Below are 24,046 nucleotides of genomic sequence, written 5' to 3' on the forward strand. Positions count from 1 at the left end.
TTTAAGGTAAGTCAGATGCCATAGATGGGTAAAAAGAAGAAACCAAGAATAACAAAATTAATTTAAATAGAAGTAGGGAATGTCTTAACACCAATGCAAATTCAAAATGAGGTTATGTGCACTGAGAATGGAAAAAAACGTACAAAACTACAGCACAGGTAGATCCTGTTAACTTCTGAAACTGTACATAAAATTACAGATAAAAAAGTTTAAAGTTCTCATCAGATTTTCAAAAGAGTAAGAAACCCCAACAAGCTTAAGAACCACTTTTCTAGAATAACAGAAGCAAAATTCTCACGTGAACACAAGACAGGTAAAGAACCTAGGAAAAATTACTAGCATTTAAAACTCAATTGGATGTTCTGCATTTGACAAAAGTAACTTCTGGTGATTCAAATCGTGCCTGCATCGCCTTCCCCTACAGGAGCTCTGACCTCTGACCTGCTGTTTCCCTCTGCTGGTACCAATTTCCAGAACACTGCAAAGTACCGACAGCTGTCACAGTAGAAGGGCTCACAGCCAGGATCTCACAAACAGCTCTTTTCCCTACAGCTTTTCTAAGTGTTCTAGACTCTGACAACATATAGCAGCCCAGCATAAGTAGGTGGGATGATAGCTGATATCTGTAATCTCTTTTCCACTGTTGACAGTCAATGTGATGAATTAGAAACTGCAATGCAGACTGACAGGTACCGAAAGGCTCAAATGCTAGCAGAAATGTATGGGAAGGAAACTTACATTCCAGTGGTTGCTGCACACTACTAGCTAGTTAATTCAAACTTTGTGAGACCATTGTGCGTAGGCTGTGGTTTTCATGTGTCTATATAATATAGCTCTTTTAAAATCATTTGAGATTTTAAGCTCAATAAAGTACACTTCATTAAAATTTATTAATGCTCCTCTTTTTTGTAGCTAGATCTAAGAAGCTATCCTTGAATATTTGTATATAGCATTCTCTACTCTTCTGAATTGAATAAAATTAATATTCTGCATGATAACTCTATAACTTGCAAAGAACAAAAGTATGAATCTCTGACTTAATCTTTCTCTCTCCATAAGTGTCCTAACACTTATCAGTTGGAGATTTTTTCCAATTATCCACATTGGAACAGTCTGTTCATTTATCTGTACCTGATTCAACATGACTGTTGAAGGTCTCATGATACATCTGAAATAGATACACTTATAACCATGTATCAATACATCCACAGACCTATAAGCCCTAAATGACCAAAGGTTACCAGAGGTCAATAACAAGGACAAATGTAAAATATATTATTTTTTTTAATGTAAAATCAGTTTCATATGACTGAAGTATTCATTTTATGACATACCAGTAGTTATCATATATTCAATACCAGAGAACACACCATTAAAACATGTAAGAGAAACCTGTCCTGTTTGCTGTTCCTTTATCTTAATAAACCCACAAATTTAAAAATTCTTATTATCTTTATACCTATCTTTACTAAAATGAGTCACCCTTCCAAAATAATAAAGTTCAAAACTTCATATATAAATATACACATAACGGAATCACTTTGCTATACATCTGAAACAAACACAACACTGTATATTAACTACACGTCAATTAAAAAAATAACTTAGAAGTAACCTTAGGGAAAAAAAAACACCCTTAACAAATTGCAATAAAGAAACAAACAAAAAACTTCAAACTGATCCAAGAAACTTCATTTTCTTTCACCTTCTGCATTTAAGGCACTGGTGAAGCAATGCTTTATCCTCTGAAATTACCATGTATCAATATACATTCAAAAGCAATCTTACATCTTATGGAGAGAAAAAGCAATGTGGGAGAAGACATGGAAGATCCTCCTTGTAACTTGTGGATTTACTAAAACAATATAAACCCAAATTTTAAACCAAGTGAACAAGTCTGCTAAATGTCATCTTCAACTCAACATCCTTCCTAAGAAGTGATCCTCACAGAAATCAAAAACCTTTCTGATGCCTCCATGCACAGATATTTACTGGTCGATATATTGCTGTTGCTTTGGAGACTATATTCTAAGCCCATAACGTATGCAAGTGATAAGAAACACTCATTACCTTTTCCCCCCTTCATTATCTTTTAAGAATTGGAAGGCATTAAGAATAAGAAATTAAGACAGTGAAAGGTACAAACTTCCAGTTATAAATAAGCCATGAACATATTTTAAAAACTGAGGCATAAAATAATATTTTAAATATAACATATTCTAAATGTTGTAATCTTCTATACTAATCACATTTTCAATACAGCAACCACCAGCCATACATGTCTATTTCAATTTAAATTAATGAAAATTAAAACAAAATCTTAGTCACTTTAACCACATTTCAAGCAGCAAGGGCTCAACAGCTACATGAGGCTAGTGGCCACCATATTAGATAACACAGACAGAATATATCCATCATCACAGAAAGTTATACTTAGTGAAAAAAGCTCTTCTACAAGGAAGAGGTAAAACCCTTAAATAAGTCAGAGTTATACAGGGTTCTTCGAGTCTCTATGAAGACTAATACTCTAGCAGACAACAGCTCTTCACTCTCTTGAAATCCCATGAAGTGATGCTTAATGATCCTGGCCACAGTCTCTTAGCTACTACTCAACTAATTGCTGGTCAACCCTCTCAGGAAGTTAAAGACACCATCTGTAATGTCACATTTCTTCCATCCTTGAATGACTCTGAAATTTAGTTTCCAACTCCATTTCTTTCAATGAGTTTTCTATTACCCAAAGTTAGTACTCAAACTTTCAAAGTCACTTCCAAAACATTTTCAGCTATAAGAGGCCAAAATTATTTCCCAGATCATAAAACAAATAGTTCAAGGGAAGTCACGAATGCATAAACATGAGTTGCCCACTCAATCTAGGATAAAAGGATGGAGTACTCACTGGCGTGTAGCTTACAGGATGTTAATAACAACACTCACTGATGAGAGACCAAGTCATGCTCAGAGACAAAGGAAAACATACATACTGATGAGCGTACGATTTTATGTACATTTATTTTTACTTTTAGAACAATGTTTTGGAGACAATTTCCTATTACATAGCATTAGCAGTGTTTAAAAAGGCCTAGCCCACACCAGCAGCCATCTTCCCTTTTTTTTCAGGGGGCGGGGGGAAGGAATGCTGGCTTGTAGAATCTTAGTTTCCCAGCCAGGGATCAAACCAGGGAACCGGGCAGAGAAATCACTGAGTTCTAACTACTGGACAGCCAGGGAATTTCTGCAATCGTCGATTTCTACCAAATGAGTTGGATATATCCAACTCTATCAAGAGATAACTAATGTAAGTATACATAGCACATCAGCCATTATTTGAAAAAGACCATGAATCTTGCAATTTAACAATGTGAGCTCCTGACTCAAGAGATGGGGATTTTAAGACAACCACTGGGCCAGATTAAAAAGGAAGAAAAAATGAGGTCATATTTATGAGAGCATCCTAAGTGTTTATTAACAGATGAATGGATAAACATGTGTGGTACATATACACAATATAATATTACTTAGCCATTAAAAAAAAAAAAAATCTTTCCATTTCAGCAATAGGGACAGACTTGAAAGGTATTATGCTAAGTGGGAAAAAAAAGCAGAAGAAAAAATACTGTATATCACATATATGTGGAATCTAAAAAATAAAACAAACTAGTGACTGTAACAAAAAAGCAGAGTCACAGAGAACTAGTACCTAGTTCTGAGGAGAGGGAGGGAGGGGCAAGACAGGGTAGGGGAGTGGGAGATACAAACTGCTGGGTGTAAGATAAGCTAACACACTATAGCACAAGAAATAAAGTCAGTATTTTGAAGTAACTTTAAATGGAGTGCGATCTTAATAAAATTTGTATGGGGGGACTTCCTGGGGGTCCAGTGGTTAAGACTCATGATTCCAATGCACAGGTTCAATCCCAGGTTGGGGAACTAAGATCCCACAGGCTGTGTGGCACAGCGTAAATAAATAGTTTGTATAGAAAAATGTATTTAAATGAAGTCACATTTAAAACAACTGTATTAGCTTCACTTGTTAGAGCATCACATAATCACTATGACTTTAACTACTGACCTAGTTCATTGTTCTGTCTATAGCCGAAATGTCATCACCTTACAAATGGTCAAAGAAATGGGTGAGAAAATATGTCCTGGAATTGGCTAAATCAACCCAAACATCTTAATACTGTTGCATTTATATACATATACACATGCAAATATCTTGAAGATATTCCTTGAAGTATATTCAAATATACTGAAGATATTCCTATATCACTATAATTTATCTAAAGGATATTTAAAGATTCAATCAGTGATCTACCAGCTATCTCCCTCAATGTCCCCTTATACGACAGAAATCGTTCAACTTTCAAACCTAAAAGGTCTGGTCCCACTTATAACCGTCACTGAATATGTAACCCAGCACTTCAGCTAGGAAATGGAAAAATAGGGTAAATTTTAAAGACAAGGGTAAATATTAAAAAACAAGTATTCCAGTATAGGAAATAATAAGAAACGAAGCTGGAAATACAGACCCTAAATACCATCTCACATAGTTTGAACTGTATTCTAAAGTTCTTGAAGGAATTTTGAGGATGAATCAGTCTAGTCAAGGCTATGGTTTTTCCAGTGGTCATGTAAGGATGTGAGAGTTGGACTGTGAAGAAAGCTGAGCGCCGAAAAATTGATGCTTTTGAATTGTGGTGTTGGAGAAGACTCTTGAGAGTCCCTTGGACTGCAAGGAGATCCAACCAGTCCATCCTAAAGGAGATCAGTCCTGGGTGCTCATTGGAAGGACTGATGTTGAAGCTAAAACTCCAACACTTTGGCCACCTGATGCGAAGAGCTGACTCATTTGAAAAGACCCTGATGCTGGGAAAGATTGAGGGCAGGAGGAGAAGGGGACGACAGAGGTTGAGATGGTTGGATGGCATCACCGACTCAATGGACATTCGTTTGGGTGGACTCCTGGAGTTGGTGATGGACAGGGAGGCCTGGTGTGCTGTAGTTCATGGGCTCGCAAAGAGTCGGACACGACTGAGCGACTGAACTGAACTGAAAAGAAGAGTAATGGAAGAAGCAATGAACGACAATTCCGAGGTCCTAACAACAGACTCTTCTGTGACTTTCTCTTGATAAATTTCATCACTTTCCTGGGCCTCAAATTCTTCATCTGTTAGAGAAAGAAGCTGATCAGAATCTATCTATCTAGCTGATACAGAATCAGGGCCCGTTCTGCTTTGGAAAATTCTGTAATTTAGATAGAAATAATGCTTTAGGAATAATTATCACACCTGACAGAGACATTGGAGGTAGGGGGGAAATAGTAATAATCATATCTAGTAAAAGAGGAAAGCAAATTAAAGCAGTTAGAACTTAACGAAGAATAATAGAGTATGACCAAATGACGGCTTGGGAAAAAGAGCATCCTGACTTAAGTGAATGTTATGGTAAATCATGTGCTTAGTCACTCAGGCGTATCTGACTCTTTGAGACCCTATGGACACGGGCCCTCCAGACTCTTCTGTCCATGAGATTCTCCAGGCAAGAATACTGGAGTGGATAGCCATTTCCTTCTTCAGGGGATCTTCCCAACCCAGGGATCGAACCTGCATCTCTTATGTCTCCTATATTGGCGGGCAGGTTCTTTACCACTAGTGCCACCTGGGAAGTCCACATTACAATCAGGGTATGAAGTTTTGGGAAGGGTAGGGAAGAGCATCAAAGTTAGGTGAGAGACTTCGTATAGCTTATGTAAGCATGAGAAAGCTTTTATGGATGCAGTCATCCAAATGTGAAGTACAGAGGGCCTAAAAGTAAAACAAAGGAATACATTTGAGGCATTTTCAAAGGAGAAGAAAGTCAAAGTTTGATATATGTTTGAATATGGGGAATAAAGGAAAAGAAAATTAAAGATAACAAACTAGAAATTATTATCTTCTTAACTGAACAGACTTAATTGAACTCCTTAACTGAACAGCTTCCCAGGTGGCTCAGATGGTAAAGAATCTGCCTGCAATGCAGGAGACTGGGGTTCAATCCCAGATTTAGGAAGATCCACGGGATAAGGGAATGGCAATCCACTCCAGTATTCTTGCCTAGGAAATCTCATGGACAGAGGAGTGGGCTACAGTCCATGGGGTTGCAAACAGTCATTCACGATTGAGCAAATAGCACAGACACAATTGGAAAACAGCATCAAAATTAATCAGAAATAATTCAAATACTGATCTTCAACTTTATGACAGATTTCAGCAATTAAGTGCTGAATATACTTTTATTGAAGTTTTGGTGTTTTTTTTTTTAATTGAAGTTTTTAATCTTACACATGTCATTTGTGTGAATGCACTTAAATGTTCAAATCACTTTTAGCTGATTTCAGAGTTAAGTACAAATGCCAAGACAATCTTGCTAGAAAATGAAAGAGTAAAGTCATTAACTGAACATAACCTTAAGTCATATACTAAAATGAAATAGCAGTAATTTTTTATATTGCTTTCAGGAGAAAATGAGTCAGATACACAGGCACAAAGATCAAAATATTTTCATTTGAATTGAATTTTCAGTTAAACTTTTTCTGTTGTGTGACCACCATTTGATTGACCTTGACCTGATACTAATATATCTGGCATATTTCAATGCATGCATTTTTATTTTTACTAGAATAAAATAAGCACCTACACTACTATCCTGATTAAGTTCTTTTGATGCCCTATGCTGAAATTTTTTTAAATCAAATTGCATTTGAAGCTTACAGCAGAAAACGTAAAGCCTTATATATATACATACATATATATACATATATATATATACACACACACACATATACACACTAGACTGAAATTCTCCATTGAAAGGAGGTGTAAATAAACCATAACTGCCTTATAGTTGAAAAAAATTCAACTTTGACAGAAATTAGCTTGGCTCCGAGAATCAATTCTAATAAGATAATGATTAGCCACAAAGGCTTGAAAATGAAGGCTAGAAAATATCAAGCTTTCAGGAACAGCTCAAAATATGAAAGTGAAAGTCACTCAGTCATGTCTGACTCTTTGCGACCTCATGGACTGTCCATGGAATTCTCCAGGCCAGAATACTGGAGTGGGTAGCTTTTCCCTTCTCCAGGGGATCTTCCCAACCCAGAGATCGAACCCAGGTCTCCCACATGGCAGGTGGATTCTTTACAACTGAGCCACAAGGGAAGGCCAAGAACACTGGAGTGGGTAGCCTATCCCTTCTCCAGGGGATCTTCCCAATCCAGGAATCGAACCTGGGTCTCCCGCATTGCAGGGAGATTCTTTACCAACTATAGAACATAAAAATTTCAATAGTTTAATAAAAACACTCACTAGAGAACCTACTCCAGGATTTTTGTAGGAAAACTAAGCACAGATGCTAACAAAATACTTGCCTAGTTTCTAATGTCATGATGCATCAATAACATATCAGACTTTGAAAAATTATGATTCATGACAGGTCCCAGAAAAATCCATAATTTCTTACAGCACAAACTGTTTACACAAATCCCATCATTTACATTTGGAATCTCCATTGTCAAATATGGGAAAGGAGGTCTATATTTACTACTGACTCTGACAAGTTTTAAAACCTTTATAGTGTCTCCTTTGCTCAGTTTCAAAATAAAAACTAAAGCACAGTGCATATTTAAGTAATTACAATACAGATGTTAAGAACTATAGACAATAGAATTTCACCATAACAGCTATTCTATTGGAACAATACAGATAAGAAATTAAAGCAAACTGTACACAGGAAATCAGGTAAACATGTTCTTTACCAAAATACCAGTACACATCACTTGTTTCTGGACACACAGTATTTGCTAATAATTCCTGTTTTATCAAAATTAAGTCATCATCAGGTTCCCCACTATTTAACACAGAGAAGAAATACTTGGATACGAATTATAACTATTATTTCATATTATATTCAGTTGCTCATTAATCCCTCAAATCAATCAACTATTGCTCATTTAATACCTCAAATCAAAAGTAACTAAAATAAAAACCCTAATATATTCATTTCCTTAAAGAGAAAGGTCACCTACATAACAAGATAATCCTGTCTATCAAATTCAGAACATCAGAATTAGAAGATCACAGTGTCTCTGCAACTGACCTCAAATAACAAAAATTTAAGTAAAATGCAGCAAAAAACTAGTATCAGGTCTATCATAAATAAAATATATTCGAATTAACAGAATAAGCTGCAACTTTTCTGGGTACTCAGAGAAACTCAAAATCTCATTTTGTAAACTGAAGAGTCAAACCATAAGTCAAGAAATGGCAAAAAAAATAAAAGTCTTCCCAAGAGCAATAGGATGAAACGCTGAAATAAACACTTTTAATGACATATTTTGTTACTTTATTTTGAAAATGACATTTTGTAGGTTTTATTTTGAATATGTAAATATTTGCTCCTTTCCATCTATTTATTCTTTTCCTTTGCTTCATAAATTCTTTAGAGTTGGTTTTTCCACTTTAAATTCAAATACCTGAAAACCAGTCTTGTAATTTTTCATAAAGTATGAATACACTTAATTTTAAATATAACTTATGAACACTGACACCGTAACATGCCAAATGAGGTAAACTAGGATGAATGAGTGGCTGCTAACCTCTAACATAACTAAACCAATTTAACGTTTAAAAGACTACATATAACTGTCCAAACTGCTGGGTAAAGCGGGTATTTCGCTAGCTGGTCCATGAATTTTTAAAAGACGCTTCACAGGTAATCTTAAAAGATACATCATTTGCAAAGTTATATTCACAATATTATGCACAGATTAATGCACACAGTTAAAACATAGGCCCAATCCGGCATCTATATAGCACGTGTGTTCAGAGGAAGCCTGACCTGGCTGAGATACCGCAGTGGCTGTAAACTGAGTAGCCCACGGCGGATTCTTCTGTCCTCCAAACTGAGCCATGACAAAAGGGGAGGGGGGCCTTCGCTTGTTTGTCTTCTACAGCAGCGATCTATCAAGAAAGGATTCACAGTTTAAAGTTCAACCAAACTACAACCGTCACAAAAGTCTTATTTTAAAGAAATGTTTGATTTGTCAAGGACATCTTCGTAGACCAACTATAAATAACAAGGGGCACGTTAATGTCCAATATGCAGCAAAAACATTTTACGTAAAATAGTTCAAAAAGTAGCCAATTTCAATACATGACATTAGAGGTCGACTTACAAGAAACGCACTTCCTTCGACTACAAACTCACATTTAAACAGAAGACAGTCTGACGTTTTCTACCCAATTCTTAACAATAAAAAATAGACAGCTTTACATTCAACAGGAAAACAGCCTGCTTGTTTCTTTTGGCAATGGGCTGGGGGCTAAAAGTGGAAAAATCAATAACGGAAATTGGGACGAGACACCGAAGAAAGGTATTCAAGAATATCATTTAAATAACGAACATCTCCTTACTTTCCAGACTAGGGAAGAAACTGGGGGCTCCTTTTCTCTCCCCTTCCGCGAGGGAAAAGACAGTTGAAACAACGGATGCCCCTTAAGGAACCAACGCGAAGACCCCTCCCCCCAAAATCCAGCCAGAAGAGGCGAAGATCTCAGCCCGCGCACTCACTCCCTTCCCCCCACACCTCGGAGGAGCCGGAGCTGTGCCATCCATCTTCCTCCAGCCCCAGCTCCTCGCGGGCCGCAGACCAGGGGAGGGGGAATCCTCCGTCCCGGAGACTAGCCGAAATGCAAAGAATGGGATACCGAAAGCTCCGGTACCCTTAAGCCCCCAGCGGTGCGGAGAGGCCTCCATTCACCAAAACCCGTGCCGCCGTGTTAGGCTCCGACGTCCCGGACCGAAGCCAGGAGGCTAAAGCCTCACCGGCTGGAGAGCGAGGAACAGCAGCCCGCAGCCCCTTCGAGCCTGCCAGGCAGAGGCTGAAGCCAAGGGTTGCCGGGGGCACCGGAGGGGCCGCCGAAAAAAAAAAAAAAAAACCCGAGGCGGTGGGGGAGGGGCCGGCCGCGCCGGGCCTGCTCCGACCCGCACAAAAGGGACTGTGTCCCTCCCGTCCCAGTCCCACGAGAGCCCCACCGTCGCCGGCCTACGGACGCCGTGCTACCAAAACGGCCGCTCCCGGCGCTTCGGCGGATCCGATAGGACGTTAGGAACCCCGGCTCGGCCGCCCGCCGCTCCAGCCGCGAGGACCAAACCTTCACCTGAATCCGGTCCCGGTTAACACCGAAGCCATTTCAAACCCATCAGGCGTAAGCGCATGCGTCAACCTCCCCCTCTTCCTCCGCGCCTCTGCCCCCTCCCCAATCTCTCCGAGGAACGGCGCAAACGGGCTTACGTTCTACGTGCGCGCTCCCGAGGTAGCCGTCAATGCGCTCACCCCTTTCACTACGCGGCTGGAATGGGAGCTTGCCTCAGACGGGTTACCCAGCCCCTTGTATAACAATGAGCCAAGAGTCAGTATCTCTGCGCAAGCTCAAAGGAAAAGGCTTCGCTGAGTGTGGGAAGGAAAGAATCGGGAGTCATGTGATCCGTGAGCCCGCCGCCATTTTGTGGGGGGGGGGTTTTTTTTTTTGGTAGTTCAGGTATGTGGGAGAATGACTATATCCAGTGACATCTTCCTAACTTTTTGAAAAAATTGAGATGAAATTCACTTAACATATAATTCCATCGTTTAAGTATTTTGTTGTACAATTCAGAGGCTTTTAGCAATTACATAAAGCTGTGCAACCACCATGCCTCCAACCCTTGAAAAGAACTCTTACCCGTTACGCAGCCCCTCCTTAATCCCCGCGCCCTCCATTCCAGGCAACTACTAATCAGCTTTCTTTCTATGGATTAGCATGTCCTAGACACTTCCTATTAATAGAATCATACTGGGACTTGCCTGGTGGTTCTGTGGCTAACATTCTGAGCTACCCATGCTGGGGTCCCGGGGTTCGATCCCAGGTGAGAGAACTAGAGCGTACACGCCAGAAGTAAGACCCAGCACAATCAAATAAATATTAAAAAAAAAAAAAAAGAATTATACAACATTACAGGATTTTTGTGTGATTACTGTATGGTGTCCAAGGTTCCTCGTGTAGCGTGCCTTAGTACTTCATTTTATACCTAAAACGATTACTTTAAATGAATAACACCGTATTTTGTTTATCCATTTGTCACTTGATTTTTGGGGTTGCCTCCACTTTGGGGCTACTATGAATAATGCTGCTGTGAACATTCATATACGAGTGTTTGTTTAAACTCCTGTTTTCAATTCTCTTAGATTATACCTAGTAGTGCGATTCTGGGTTATCTGGTAAATTCTATGCTTGTTGAGGAATTGCGAACTTGTTTTCACAGTGACTACACGAGTTTACATTCCCACGATTAACAACATTAAGTATCCATTCTATGAATATGAAATATCTTTCCAATTATTTAGGTCTTCTTTCAGCATGTATTACAGATATCACAGTTCAGTTTCTCACACTTTCCCCCCCGCTTTTTAACTGCACTCTACAGCTAGATGGAGCTTAGTCCCCCAACCAGAGATCAACAAGCGGTGGAGGCTAAAGAGTCCTAACCACTGGACCACCAAGAAATTCCCTTGCATCTCCTTGAGTAAATATAGTTTTTCATCAACTATTAAATTGTTCTTCACACTATTGTAAATGACCAAGTAAGGAGCGTGGTTTCATACTAAGTACGGGGGGAAGTCACTGGAATGTTTTAAGCTGGGGAAGGTCATGAACCAAGGTCTGTGTTTTGCTGTTTGTTTTCTGGCCGCGTCGTGCAGCTTATGGGATCTGTTCCCCCACCAGGGATCAAACCCATGAACCCTGATGTGGAAGTATGGAACCCTAAAACTGGACTGTCAAGGAATTACCCGCAAGATCTGTTGTTATAAGACAACTGTTTTAAAGGATTATTCAGGTTGTTGTCTAAAAGAGCATCAATAAAGATAAAGGAGGGCATTCTCTGGCAGTCCAATGGTTAGGAATTAGTGCTTTCACTGCCCAGGTTTCAATCCCTGGTCACTGGTCAGGGAACTAAGATGAAAGATGTAGAAACCGCTTTCACTAAAGGAACAGTGAAGGAAGTGTCTATTTGGCCTAGAGAAGACAGAAAACCTGGTAGTTGTCTTGTAGGGTACCTGTCGAGTTAGGATATTAGCTGAGCTATTTATTCTCCCATCCCCTAGAGTGTTACTCAGGTCTTTTTGTACGTTCAGCATCTCTGATCTCTCCCTTTTAACCAGTCAGGAAGGAGGTAAAAAATGTAGTCTCTAGCTGCCCAGCTAAACCTGGAGAGGAGGTGGGGAAGAGGAAGTGGGGGCCAGTGGAGTAGTTTCTATCACTCGAAGGAAGACTACTGGGATGCTACAGAGATAGAGGTTTCAAACTAGATGAATTTAAAGTAACTTATTTTTCTATAATATTTGCTGGAATATCACTAAAAACCTATTTGTTTTTTGTTTTTGTTTTCATTTCCGATGGTAGAGAATCTGCCTGCAATGAGGGAGACCCGGCTTCCTTCCCTGGGTCAGTTAGATCGCCTGGAGAAGAGAATGGCTACCTACTCTAGTATTCTTGCTTGGAGAATTCCATGGATAGAGGAGCGGCAGTACTTGGGTTGCAGAGAGTCAGACATGACTGAGCTACTAACTTTTTACAATGTCAAATTTAAAATAATGTTAGCATTCTGTGTTCTGGATTAAGTTTTATTTAAATAATGATTAATCCAAGGGAGGGCATGAGTCAATATAGAACAAGGTTGATTAACAGCTTTGCTAATTACTAGAGGTGTGAGCTTAACCACTTTAAGTTCCTCAATTGATCTGTAAAGTGGAGTTGGTAAGAGCCCTTACTTAATAGCATCACTGTGGGGATTAAATAGTTTAAAATGCAAGGGTTCTGCTACAGCCATCTTGACTTGGTTTTGAACCCAATGCATATATTTGGTCATCTCCAGATAAATCATATAGTCCTTTGTAGTTAAAAAATGTGTGAATTTTATTAGATAGTAAATGTAAAAAATATGATTATGAAAAGGAAAGAAAAATTAGACCACCAGGTGCAAAATAGAAGTATAAAATTTATTTAAAACCACCCACAAAGTTCTGTGTAATCAGGAATGATACAATTTGCAATAGTTTTTTTTTTTTTAAAAACTCATGACAAAGATTTAAAATATAATTTCAATTACAGTATTCATTTAGCCTTATTCAGTTAGAACAACTAAAAAAACTTTATGCTCTAAATAAATGAGACACACAGGAAAATATAATAGACAATTTTCACAACTATCTTTACATGTATTTTTCAAAACTAGTACATTTCAAAGCATTTTGCTACATAAACATGAAATCATGTACAACTGCTGTGCACCAAAATTTAGCTTAATTAGGTCTTTCAAGTAACATGCAATTCCAACTCACAAGTCTTCAAGTACTGCTAGTAAGTGTTCCCTTGTTTGCAGAGCCACTACCTATTGATCCTGAATTGAAATCATCGTAATTATCTTTCCCTTCTACATGTTGAAGTGCTTTTATAAAAACTGTTCCCCCCATGTGTTAAGAACCAAAAATGGATATTTGTGGGGTTTTAAAACCTTTACTAACCTATTTCATTGTATGGGATATTTAATACAGTAGGACGGCAATAGGTAAAATCTTCCAAAGAAAAAAATCAAAGATACAAATAAATAGTAAATACACCCCAAAGAGAGGAAAAAGTCAGCTGGAGACATAAATACTATTTTGTAAAATTGATAATTCTCTATTGGGAATTTAGTACTACTCTACTTCACTATGGTGAAGAATCTGAATATTTTGTTCCCACTAATGATAAGCATAATCGGTCTCCTTCAAACAGATATGGATGTGCCTGTTAATCTATTTGGTAGATCACCACATAGCATAAGAGAAGATGAAGAAACCGGTATTCAGTACTTTTCTTTCTGCTGAGCAGATTTTTGAGCTTCTCTTTAGGGAACACTTCATGATTTCTTAGTAACCCAAAGATGACTATCCACTCAGACATCACAATACAAAAGCTGCCCTTTATTTTTACTACAAAATCATTCTGGAAAAATATTTCTCTTAAAGCACCTATCACAATGTTAACTCATAAAAGTTAAAAAAAAAAGACCGTGTATCTGTTTTTTTTAAAAGAGCTCTTTTTGTAAAGTCTTACGTCATCAGGCATTTATTTTGCAATATCACAGAGAAGCATTAGGGTAGGCAGTTATTGAACTGAATCACCAAAAGTGTTACTTGACTATTTTTAGAGCAGTCTGGACTATGTTTTTTGTTAGTACCCATAATATACTGATGAAGTAGCCCAACTTTCCTCTTTATAAAGAGCTTACTAAAAACTAGTACATCTTATTATTGTTCTTAACTCTCTGAACAAAGGTATATTTAACCTTTGACACAGAGATTTTACATGGCTGGAAAAGTGAAACAAAAAACAAATTCAAATAAGTGGGAGACAGAGCTATCTCTTAGAGATGTCAACAATTTTACATGTTTACCATGAGTGCCTGGGAACTGAAATAATCAGTTTACCCAGCACATTCCCTTCAAGCATTTCAAATTACAAAACCATTAAATTTTGATTATGAGTTGTTGACCTTGTTTCCCTTTGTTTCAGTAGTATGGGGACATTCTTTAAACAAAAACAACAACAAAAAAATTTTTACAGGGGTAAATATAAAGCTTCGTTAATCTAAGCCCTAATACAGAAGTCCTATGAATCTGACCAGATGTTCCAATATATGCATAAGAAAATAGCTGGCTAAAATAAATAGTGGAAACAAAATACTTCAGAAGCATATTTTCTGTACAATAAGTAGACTTTGTATTATTCTTAGATTAGATCTGACAAAATATCCACTCAGTAACACTCTCTAAGTCATAGTTTATGGCAAAGAAATCTGTTCAGCAGTCTGCAATTATTACCTTAGTCTCAAATGAGTTGACTTGCTTTGTGATTTGGAGAAAGTCATTTGCTTTTCTTGCCAATTTGCAGCTTTATCACCAGTAAGAAGGGAACATTGTTTTCTGTCCAACCATCAGCATTGTGGAGAAAGAAGTGGCAGATAGGAAAGAGTTTGATAGCCTAAAACATTATAAAGTACAAGTATTATAATTCTTATTTCCATATTTTCTTTCAAAAGGGTTCCTCATTTTGAGTTGCTATTTTTTGGAAAGAAACTAGTATGGAGTGAGGAGTAGAAACATTATAACCTGGTTTTGAGCTGGTAGGTGAACCCACAGGCTGCTTATAGGAACACAGTTCTTCCTTTCTGCCCCTTTACTTCCTCCACCTGTGCTCAGAAGAAAGCACTTCTGATGATTGAATTAAGAACTCTTCGGATTACTTTCAGTCCATTTTTAAAAAAACTTTTCTCATCCAGGTTATAAAACAGTTCCTATTATTGCCAACAACCAAATTCCAAAGGAATAAATCTACCTTAGAAAACAGAAACCATCCACAAAATTGAGCTGGGAGATAAGGAAGAAAACAGGCAAAAAAAAAAAAAAGAGAAAATACTATCTAGTCTATAGATCACACCCACTAATTCAAAGTCACTGGTCAGAAAATTGATAATTAATATGATGTGTTACACAGAAATAGCAAAGCCGGAGTGCTAGAACATATAACTTCTCATACAACTTTTTGTAAAACATTCAAACACTAACAAATGAATTGAGGGTCAAACATCACTGGGATAGGTAAAGAGCACTTGATCCTAACCGGGAGTTCCTAAAAACTGAATTTGCCTCTAACCAAAAGGGCTGACTAAAAGCTTTTAAATCTTTTTGGTATTATCCCAAAAAGGATTGATGAAGTGATTTTTAAAAGACAGGAAAAGACAACTGATCAAGTTCACTGCTATTCTTAAAATGAACCATGTATATTTATGTAAGGGACATACATGGGGGATAGAACAGAGAGGGTGGAAGCAATAGAGTCTTAAAGAAAATCAGAAGAAAGGATTAAAAACTGTAAAAAGAATGAAAGTACACTGAGTGACAATGTAGCTTCAGTAAAATGAGAAAAGAAAAATAATACCAGAGTTTCTGGTCAAAGATGTAAGCTTATACCTAGCCAGATGGAGAAGAAACCAAATTACTTTTCAATATTATTTCTCCAAAAATGAAAATGTTTCTGAGAGTTGAGGTTTTTTGTTTTCTTTTTTGGTGTTTTTGTTTTTTTTTTTTTCTGGTGATTGAGAGAATGCTTTTCGTAACAGCTACTAGGACTTTTTTTTTTTTAGGAATACTAGGTTTATACTCTTAACCAAGGGTTTCCAAAGTTGCACTCAAACATAAAGGGGTTAAATCCGCTTATTTATAACATTTACCTTAGACTAAGATTTATTTTGATTTAAGGGACATCTATGGCTGAGCAAACTGGAAGAAAATTTATGACCCAAGGAAGATCATGAACGTCACAGTAAGGATGGGAAAGGAGTACAACCAACAGAGAAAAGATTAATGTTAGACTTTTACAGCTAGAGATATTAAACAGTGCATACTAGCAAAAGAGAAACACAAAGTGAGACCCTCACAGAAGGGAAAATAAGCAGTGACAAAATACACTTGGATTACCTGAAGGAACAAAACACATGCCCTTTGAAGCGAACAATGGTATTTAATTCGATACTTGAGAAGAAACAGGCATTGAAGGGAAGTCGTCCAGATACTGGAATGCAGATAATTAGTTTGTCGAGTTCATTGTGGACAAGAGTGATGTACTGCATTAAAACCAGCTCCACCATCTCCAAAATTAACATAAGAACTCACACTCTTATTTTATACACTAGAGAAAAGCGAAGATTCCAATGATTCTCAATATATTCCAAGAAAATACACAAATTCCACTTCTGATAAAGAACATACTAATTCTTTCCAAACCGTATTTCAGAGCCATGGATGGCATCTTTTTTTCGCTTGCCAAGTTGAGAATTCTGTATTATTCAGCAAAATTTCTAAGAACTTCAAGCCCAGGAGGCAGTCTCTCAGATAGTTCTGAGGGACATCTGCTGGCATCGTTTTGTAAACCATTAGAAGAAAGCTCAACATGGAGCCTAATTTGGTTTAAATAAATCCAGACTTCTTCAGTAATCAGGGCACTGAATTCTATTTTGGTTAAGTGTGCCATATCACTGACATCGAAGTTAACACAAGTTCAGTACATTTATGGGCAAGTTTAGGAGATGTGCACAACAAAACAGTGTTCTAACCCACAGAGACAGTCCCATCAAAATTAAACTAGTCTAGGACTCAGTTGTGAGGCCAACTATATAGCAAGAATGTGAACAGACTGTACAACTATGGCCAGGGAATATATACAATGGAAATATACTTTCCCCAATTATTCCAACCATTCAGTCTTTTATAACTCCCTTTATATGCCAAACACTTGTTTCAGGGGAAATAAAAACCTGTACTCTATCAGTACTTGATTTTCATTTATTGAAATAGCAAATAGGACAATTGCCACATTTTGTGAGATGAATTAACAGGACAGCTTCATAGGTAAAAGTCAGCTAGATTTCCCACAAAAGGCCCACAAAACTCTACAGGCAGGGAAATCTTGATTCAATTTCATTTCTTACCCTGAATTTCTCAGAAAAAGAACCCAAAAGCCATTTTGACTTATACCAAAAATAAGATTACTTTACAGTGATAAAGTCCCCTGTGGGTGAGCAGATCAAGTTTTCCTACAGTCCTCCTAACCAAAAAGTGGCCTTCATTTGACTATTTAAATTTTATTTCCAAATGTAATTGAACACCAACACTGACATCTGTCTGGGCCCCAATGACTGGACTGTATGCCTTCTAAGGTATCTTCCAGGGCTGTGAGAGGCCACTATATTACCTTATTTCACAATTCTCATCATAAATTTCTACAAAAGATCAAAATTCCCAGTTGTACTAAATCTAGACAAAAAAGGATTTCCATGCATCAGGAAGTTGTGAAATAGAAGGTAGCTATATATTAAAGGTCACATACAGCTACTGATTTACTGGGCACATTCAAAGGAAATGCTGTGCCCATTATTGGTGGAAGTTGTCATGCAATGTCAAAAGTTTGTCCGAGATAAAAGATATAATTTGTTTTAAGAATACTAAACTTAAATAGATTGGGGTTATTTTCATACATGCTTTCGTGAAATAAATGATAATCAGTAGAAATCCACTGAAGTAGTAACATTAGAAAGTAGGTTACTTCATATGAATTCGGTACCTCATTTACACAGGGGTATGCATTCAATTAACTATGTATTGGGGTTATGTCTTAAGTAAATTGCTTATGAATCTCATCTAGTTGAAATTCTATATTTAACAAATGAAATTATTTCATCCACATGCAGACTGTATAATAAGAATGTGGAAGGATATTTAAGATGCAAACATTTTGCAAAACTTCACCTATAGCTATACATTTTCAGCTAGCCTCAATTTTCAATAAGAATATGTTTCAATCAGGTTTATGATATGATGTATTTGGTACTTTGTGGATGAATTGGAAAGATGAAGGTGAGGCTGACAGGCACAAGAGAAAACTTTTCATCAATGGCCTGAGAGCCACTAAAGAGACACTGAAGGGCAGCATGACATTTCGTAGGATTCTACAACAAGTAGGAGTTATTCTCTCATTATAATTGGTAACTTTGCACCTATGATGAACAGGTTGGGCTAATTTAAGGGCCAAGTATAAATGAATTCAATTATCATACTATGAACAAAGGCAGAAGATTAAACATAAGGCTATAAAAGAGGTAAAACAAAAGGTTTTACAGTAAAACATAACAGAAGTGTAGAAATAATGTTAGATGACCAGTTTTCTGAGTGAAAATGTCATTTCAAACAAATTTATTTCCTTGCTTCATGATAAAGAGCATTCTAAAAACAGTAGAGCCAGCATACAATCACAATGCTGCAGGACATATAATAAGCATGAGCTTTGGAAAAAAAAATCACAGGGCACACAATGGGATGGTACACTGTGAACCTTGGGAAATAAAGAGTTCAACAAGGTAGGAATCATATGTGGTTCCCACCAAGGGGTTATCAGTTGAGGCGAGCCATTCATGGTGCTACTTACAATAAGAGAATGGAAATATTTTAGTTGAGATAGGGTATTTTCATGTATTCGTTTTGGTAAATTGCAACTAACCTCACAGATCTGAATGTTCCCCTAAGTCAACAATGGTGTTTCAAGTTTAGATTTTAAGGAATTTATTCAAACTTAGTGACAAACTGATTTGAATAGCTGCAGATGTATTACAGTGGATTGTTTTGAAGGAAATTTGCTGTTTTTGAAAAAACAGTACCTTTTAGGATTTTAATTCTTCAAGTTTACTATGTCAGGGTGGTGACTTAAAGAAAAACAAAAGCTAATACTTAAATTTGGCAGACATTCAATGAGAACTGAATAGAGAATGGATAGATGGATGGATGGATAAAGGTTCTTACAACTTTATCCGTTAAATCTGTTGAGGAAATAATTTCTAGTGGGAGCTAAGGCCTAAAGTCTAAAACAAAATATCACAATGGTGTATTCCTGATAGTCTAATACTAGTAATATCTTATTGAAGCAGCGGAAACAATAAACAATCACTTATTTATATACTTATATGTATAAGAAACCTTAGGCTCACAAAAATATACATGTTTTAAAACAAATCTAAGGCACACAAAATACTAAAACAAGTCAATGATTTACTCTATTTTACATATTCAAAAAGCAGAAATCTACTTGACAAGATGATGGTCTATCAACGGACTTTTGTTATTTACAATCCCTTCATATTCCCTTAGTCAAAATTAGTCAAAAGCTTGAAACTGATACTTTGCACCATATATTATTTTAAGTTACAATGAGTTTTCCTTTAGATAGCTTGTTGGAACTGTTTGCTTTTGCACCAGAAATGTGAGTGTTAGCGGTTGTGAGCTTCCTATGGCATTTCCAAGGGAGAAGCACCAGTAGGTTTTCCATACTCCCAAGGAATCTGACACTTTGAATGTTATAGCACCTCTGCATTTTAACAGAATCAAGTATTTCATTGAAATTTCTTCTTGTTCTAAACATTTTGATTGGGAAATCACTTTTGCTTTGCTATTAATTGAGTCAATAAAGCAATGGGAAAAATAATGGGAGGGCTAAAATAACTAGAATGCCTATTTTTCTGTTACCTAGAAAAAGATGAATTAACATTTCCCCAAACCAATATACTTAGATAACTACTTTGGATTAGCTGTTAACGGACAAACCATGTTTAGGATACCATCCCTACTGTTTATTTAGAGTGTGTGTGTGTGAGGGGGGGGGAGTGTGATGATGAGGATAGGAAATTTACTATCAAAAAAATTTCTACAGGAATTTTATTTGTCTTCTGAACCAGAATGACTTTCAGAATGAATAAGGGGTAGATAAGGTTCTTGCCACTTAATTTTTTAATTTTATCACCTTGAAACTTTAGAAGCATTTGACTCTTCAGAATCATCTTAAGTCTCATCTCCTTTTGGAAACATCTTTTATGGATTATATTGCAAAAGCTGGGGTGAAAGTAAATCAGGGCCATTGTTGCTCAATCAGAAGAGACCACTCTTATTTAGTTCCAAAGAAAAGTTAATCAATATTGGTGATATGCCTCCTAATTTCAATTTTACAGAGAATTAACAATTTTTGCATGATCTAACTATTTTATATAAGTAGCTAACCTTTGAATGAGAAAGGACACATTTAAAAAACACAAACCATATACATGATTAGGATACACATTGCAGTTAACAAGATGGAACTCTACACAGCAAGAATAAATGATTTCTCTTGTATGCAAGTATGCACAAACAATAGACAATAGGATTCTTATACTATACTATTTCAAGTTACTTTTAAAAATAGAAAGTGCTTTTAAAATATATATTTACAATTTATGAACAGCTTCCAACCATTACTAACAATGATGAGTTATTTTATACAGGAGAAATATTTTAGGAGAGAAAACACTTCATTGGTTTATTTCAAAGGAATATGCCGATTTCCTAGCAATGATTGGAAGATGTTGGAACAATGGCACCATGAAATAATAAATCAGCTTATTTTTGTGTCGATGTGGTTAAGCACCAGGAGCTGTGTAGAGTTAACACTGTGTGTCTTAATTTTACATCATAGCACATGAACCTGTTAAAATCCTCTAAAAATGACTCGTTTCATAGTAAACAATTTAAAGCACCAAACTGAGTGATTCTATCAAGGTTAACACCTAACCAAAACATTTCTTTATGTATTTAAAACTATAAAACTTTAATTTTTGCTTAAAATGTGCACCTTCTACCAATTGTCAAAATACAGTCACAGTTAAGAAATACCCACCCCCAATTTTTTTTTTTTAACCTCAGCCTTCAAATGGGTGAGATGACGCTATAGTAAACGACAACATGACTTTCTTTTAAGAGCACCTTGAAAAAATACACTGCACTCGCAAAGGCATTAAGAAGGGGAGAAAAGCCTTCAGACCCAATGGTTATAGGGCCCCGCAACATGTGTGAGAGCATAAGGGGACACAGTGACAACATTGTCATGGGTTAATGTTAACGCTTTGTGAGAAGGAATCTGGCTAAATTCATTAACTTCTGTGGACAGTTCAATACCCTCGTTAGCTGCCTGGTCTTTCTGCTCGGAGGCTTTAGTTTTCTTATTCTTAGCTTCTTTTGCCTCAAACTTAATCTTGTTTAGTTCGAAACCGTGTTGGGGTTTATTCAGGTTTTTGTGCTGGTAGAAGACAAGAGAGAGGCGCGTAGGGTGATTTCGGTTGGGGTGTTCGACAGGAGTCGTGGCGTGAAGCTCTCGCCGGGCGCACTCGATCAGAACCGAGCCGTGGGAAGGCGCTATGGCCACGCCACCAACATTGGCATCCAGGAAGATGTGCTCACTGTCTGACCAATACTCAACAATGTGGGGCAGTTTCTCCTCAGCAGGTGACAAGGGGTCATCCGAAAGGGGGTCGTCTGATGGAGGCTCATCTGCTTCAGAAGGCTGCTCATCTTCTTCTACCAGAGAGGAAGCAAGCTCATGAGGAGAAGTGATGAATGGAGGCTGCTGGTTTGGCTGATTGGAAGTTAGCTGCTCAGATGGGCCAATGGGAGGCTCAGAATAACCCAGGGAATTTGTCATAGGAGTAGACAAGGTGGGAAGAGGAATCATTTCACCAGGCTGTGCAATTTCAGCGCATTCCCCAGCAGCTACATTAGCACCACTGTGTCTTGCAGAAGGCATTGTGCAGTGGGGATTGCTACCTCTTTCTGGAAACCCGTACGAAAGTGATGCATCATTCTTAAAAGGAGCTGTTGTGACCAAAGCAGTCTTAGAGGACCAGGAGAAGGCTGGAGCTAAGTTTGCCTCTTTCACTGGGTGAGGAATGGACGGGGTTGGTGAGTAGCTTTTAGTGTTGTCCGAACCTTTGAAGATAAGATGGGGTTCAGTTTCACTTTTTATTTCAGGTTGCGCTGTCTCTGTTTTATTCCCTAAACAAAGAAAAGAACACCAAATGTAAAGATAAACATAATTTGGAAGTTGTTGTCCTTTAAAAAGAAGTACAAAGATGAATAGAATAAAACCAGATGACGGCAATGATGGCCAGTTTTGTTCTATTTACTTTAAAGCTGACATAATGCACACATTAAAAATTGTAGGTGGTTTGGGTATGCTTTTTCATTCAATACAATTTTCCTTAGAATTGATTACTTTGGAAATAATAATTTTAAAAGTTCACAAATTTAGCACAAATGTTCATTGTCTAAAATGGTATGATACTAGAAATGACCCTAATTGGCTATGAAGTAGATATTAAAACCATACATCAGAATGCCGTGCAGATGATATATGAGGACAGCAGCATTTCACTACCCAAAGAACTGTTTAGATGCATTTTAGATATTGCATGATCAAATTTTTTAAAAAGTTAAAGTAAGTAACAATTGATAAAGATTTCTAGATAGCAAAAGTATCATAACTGGCAAAGTTTATTATTAGGCAAAGGGAAGTAAATAAGCTATTTGTAACCTCAAAACAAGTGTATTTAAGCTGCATTTCTTTCTCACAAAGTAGGTAGCAATATATTATTATGATGATATTGGCCAAAATGTGGGCCATCCACTCTGACATATCCATGCAAATCTCACATCAAATGGAAACATTTTTCTTGAGGACATTCTCCCTTTCAGAAGTTCTAGCAAAATGCTTGAAAGCTGGGGCTTTCCTGGTGGCTCAGTGGTAAAGAACCTGCCTGTTCCAATCCATGGGTCGGGAACATCCCCTGGAGAAAGAAATGGAAACCCACTCCAGTATTCTGGCCTGGGAAATCCCATTGACAGAGGAGCCTGGCTATAGTTCATGGGGTCGCAAAAGGAAAAAAAATATGTTTGAAAGGCAAAAGCAGTAGATCTTAAGAATAAAAAAATAGCAAAAGTTAGGTGGTGGTGTTTTAAAACAGTAAAAAATAGAGAAGGAAATGGCAACTCACTCCAGTACTCTTGCCTAGAAAATTCCATGGATGGAGGAGCCTGGTGGGCTACAGTCCATGGGGTCACAAGGAGTCGGACATGACTGAGCGACTTCTCACTTTCACTTCCTAAATACAATGGTGGTTCTGATTATTGCACTTAAAACTGGGATGTTGGACTATATTTTCAGTATTCTGTTAAACAGTAAAGTACTTTGTAGATAAAATGATATTTAAAAAATATTGTTACCAAGTGTCATCATGTAAAGAAATAAATAAATAAAAATAAAACTATAAAAAAGAAGAAAAAGCTCTCATGGGTAATATTACAAAATAACAAGAAGTTATAGGGCAAATATTGTGCATTTGGCTACTAATAGAGTATATATTTTAAAAGAATAACATGTAAAGATGCAATTGGGAAATGACACAAAGATGAAAATGTTTTGATTGTCATAAACAAGCAGCATGGAACCAGATATGTGAACCTTAAAAATAAACCTAGAAGTATCTGTAAAGTGGAGCTACAAGCACAAAGGAATGA

At 37.2% G+C, this 24,046-nt stretch overlaps 2 protein-coding genes across 9 annotated transcripts in view; both read right to left on the reverse strand.

The window, feature by feature from the left end:
* The window catches only part of CCAR1 (cell division cycle and apoptosis regulator 1), a 47,060-nt gene extending 36,601 nt beyond the window's left edge, over positions 1-10,459 (reverse strand). For 2 of the 7 annotated variants that reach the window (XM_043476774.1, XM_043476769.1), the window contains exons 1-2: positions 10,075-10,231; positions 8,878-8,999 (exon numbers count right to left, since the gene is read on the reverse strand). In XM_043476774.1, the coding sequence (XP_043332709.1) occupies positions 8,878-8,950 (73 nt within the window). In that variant the 5' untranslated portion in view covers positions 8,951-8,999; positions 10,075-10,231. The other 5 variants (XM_043476772.1, XM_043476770.1, XM_043476771.1 and 2 more) reach the window with 5 other exon arrangements.
* A 5,706-nt stretch (positions 10,460-16,165) lies between these two features.
* The window catches only part of TET1 (tet methylcytosine dioxygenase 1), a 133,682-nt gene continuing 125,801 nt past the window's right edge, over positions 16,166-24,046 (reverse strand). For both annotated transcript variants that reach the window (XM_043476768.1, XM_043476767.1), the window contains one exon: positions 16,166-22,525. In XM_043476768.1, coding sequence (XP_043332703.1) covers positions 21,513-22,525 — 1,013 coding nt within the window. In that variant the 3' untranslated portion in view covers positions 16,166-21,512. The remainder of the gene's footprint in view (positions 22,526-24,046) is intronic.

The sequence above is a fragment of the Cervus canadensis genome, chromosome 8, assembly GCF_019320065.1.
Source record: "Cervus canadensis isolate Bull #8, Minnesota chromosome 8, ASM1932006v1, whole genome shotgun sequence".
In the NCBI taxonomy this organism is placed as follows: domain Eukaryota; kingdom Metazoa; phylum Chordata; class Mammalia; order Artiodactyla; family Cervidae; genus Cervus; species Cervus canadensis.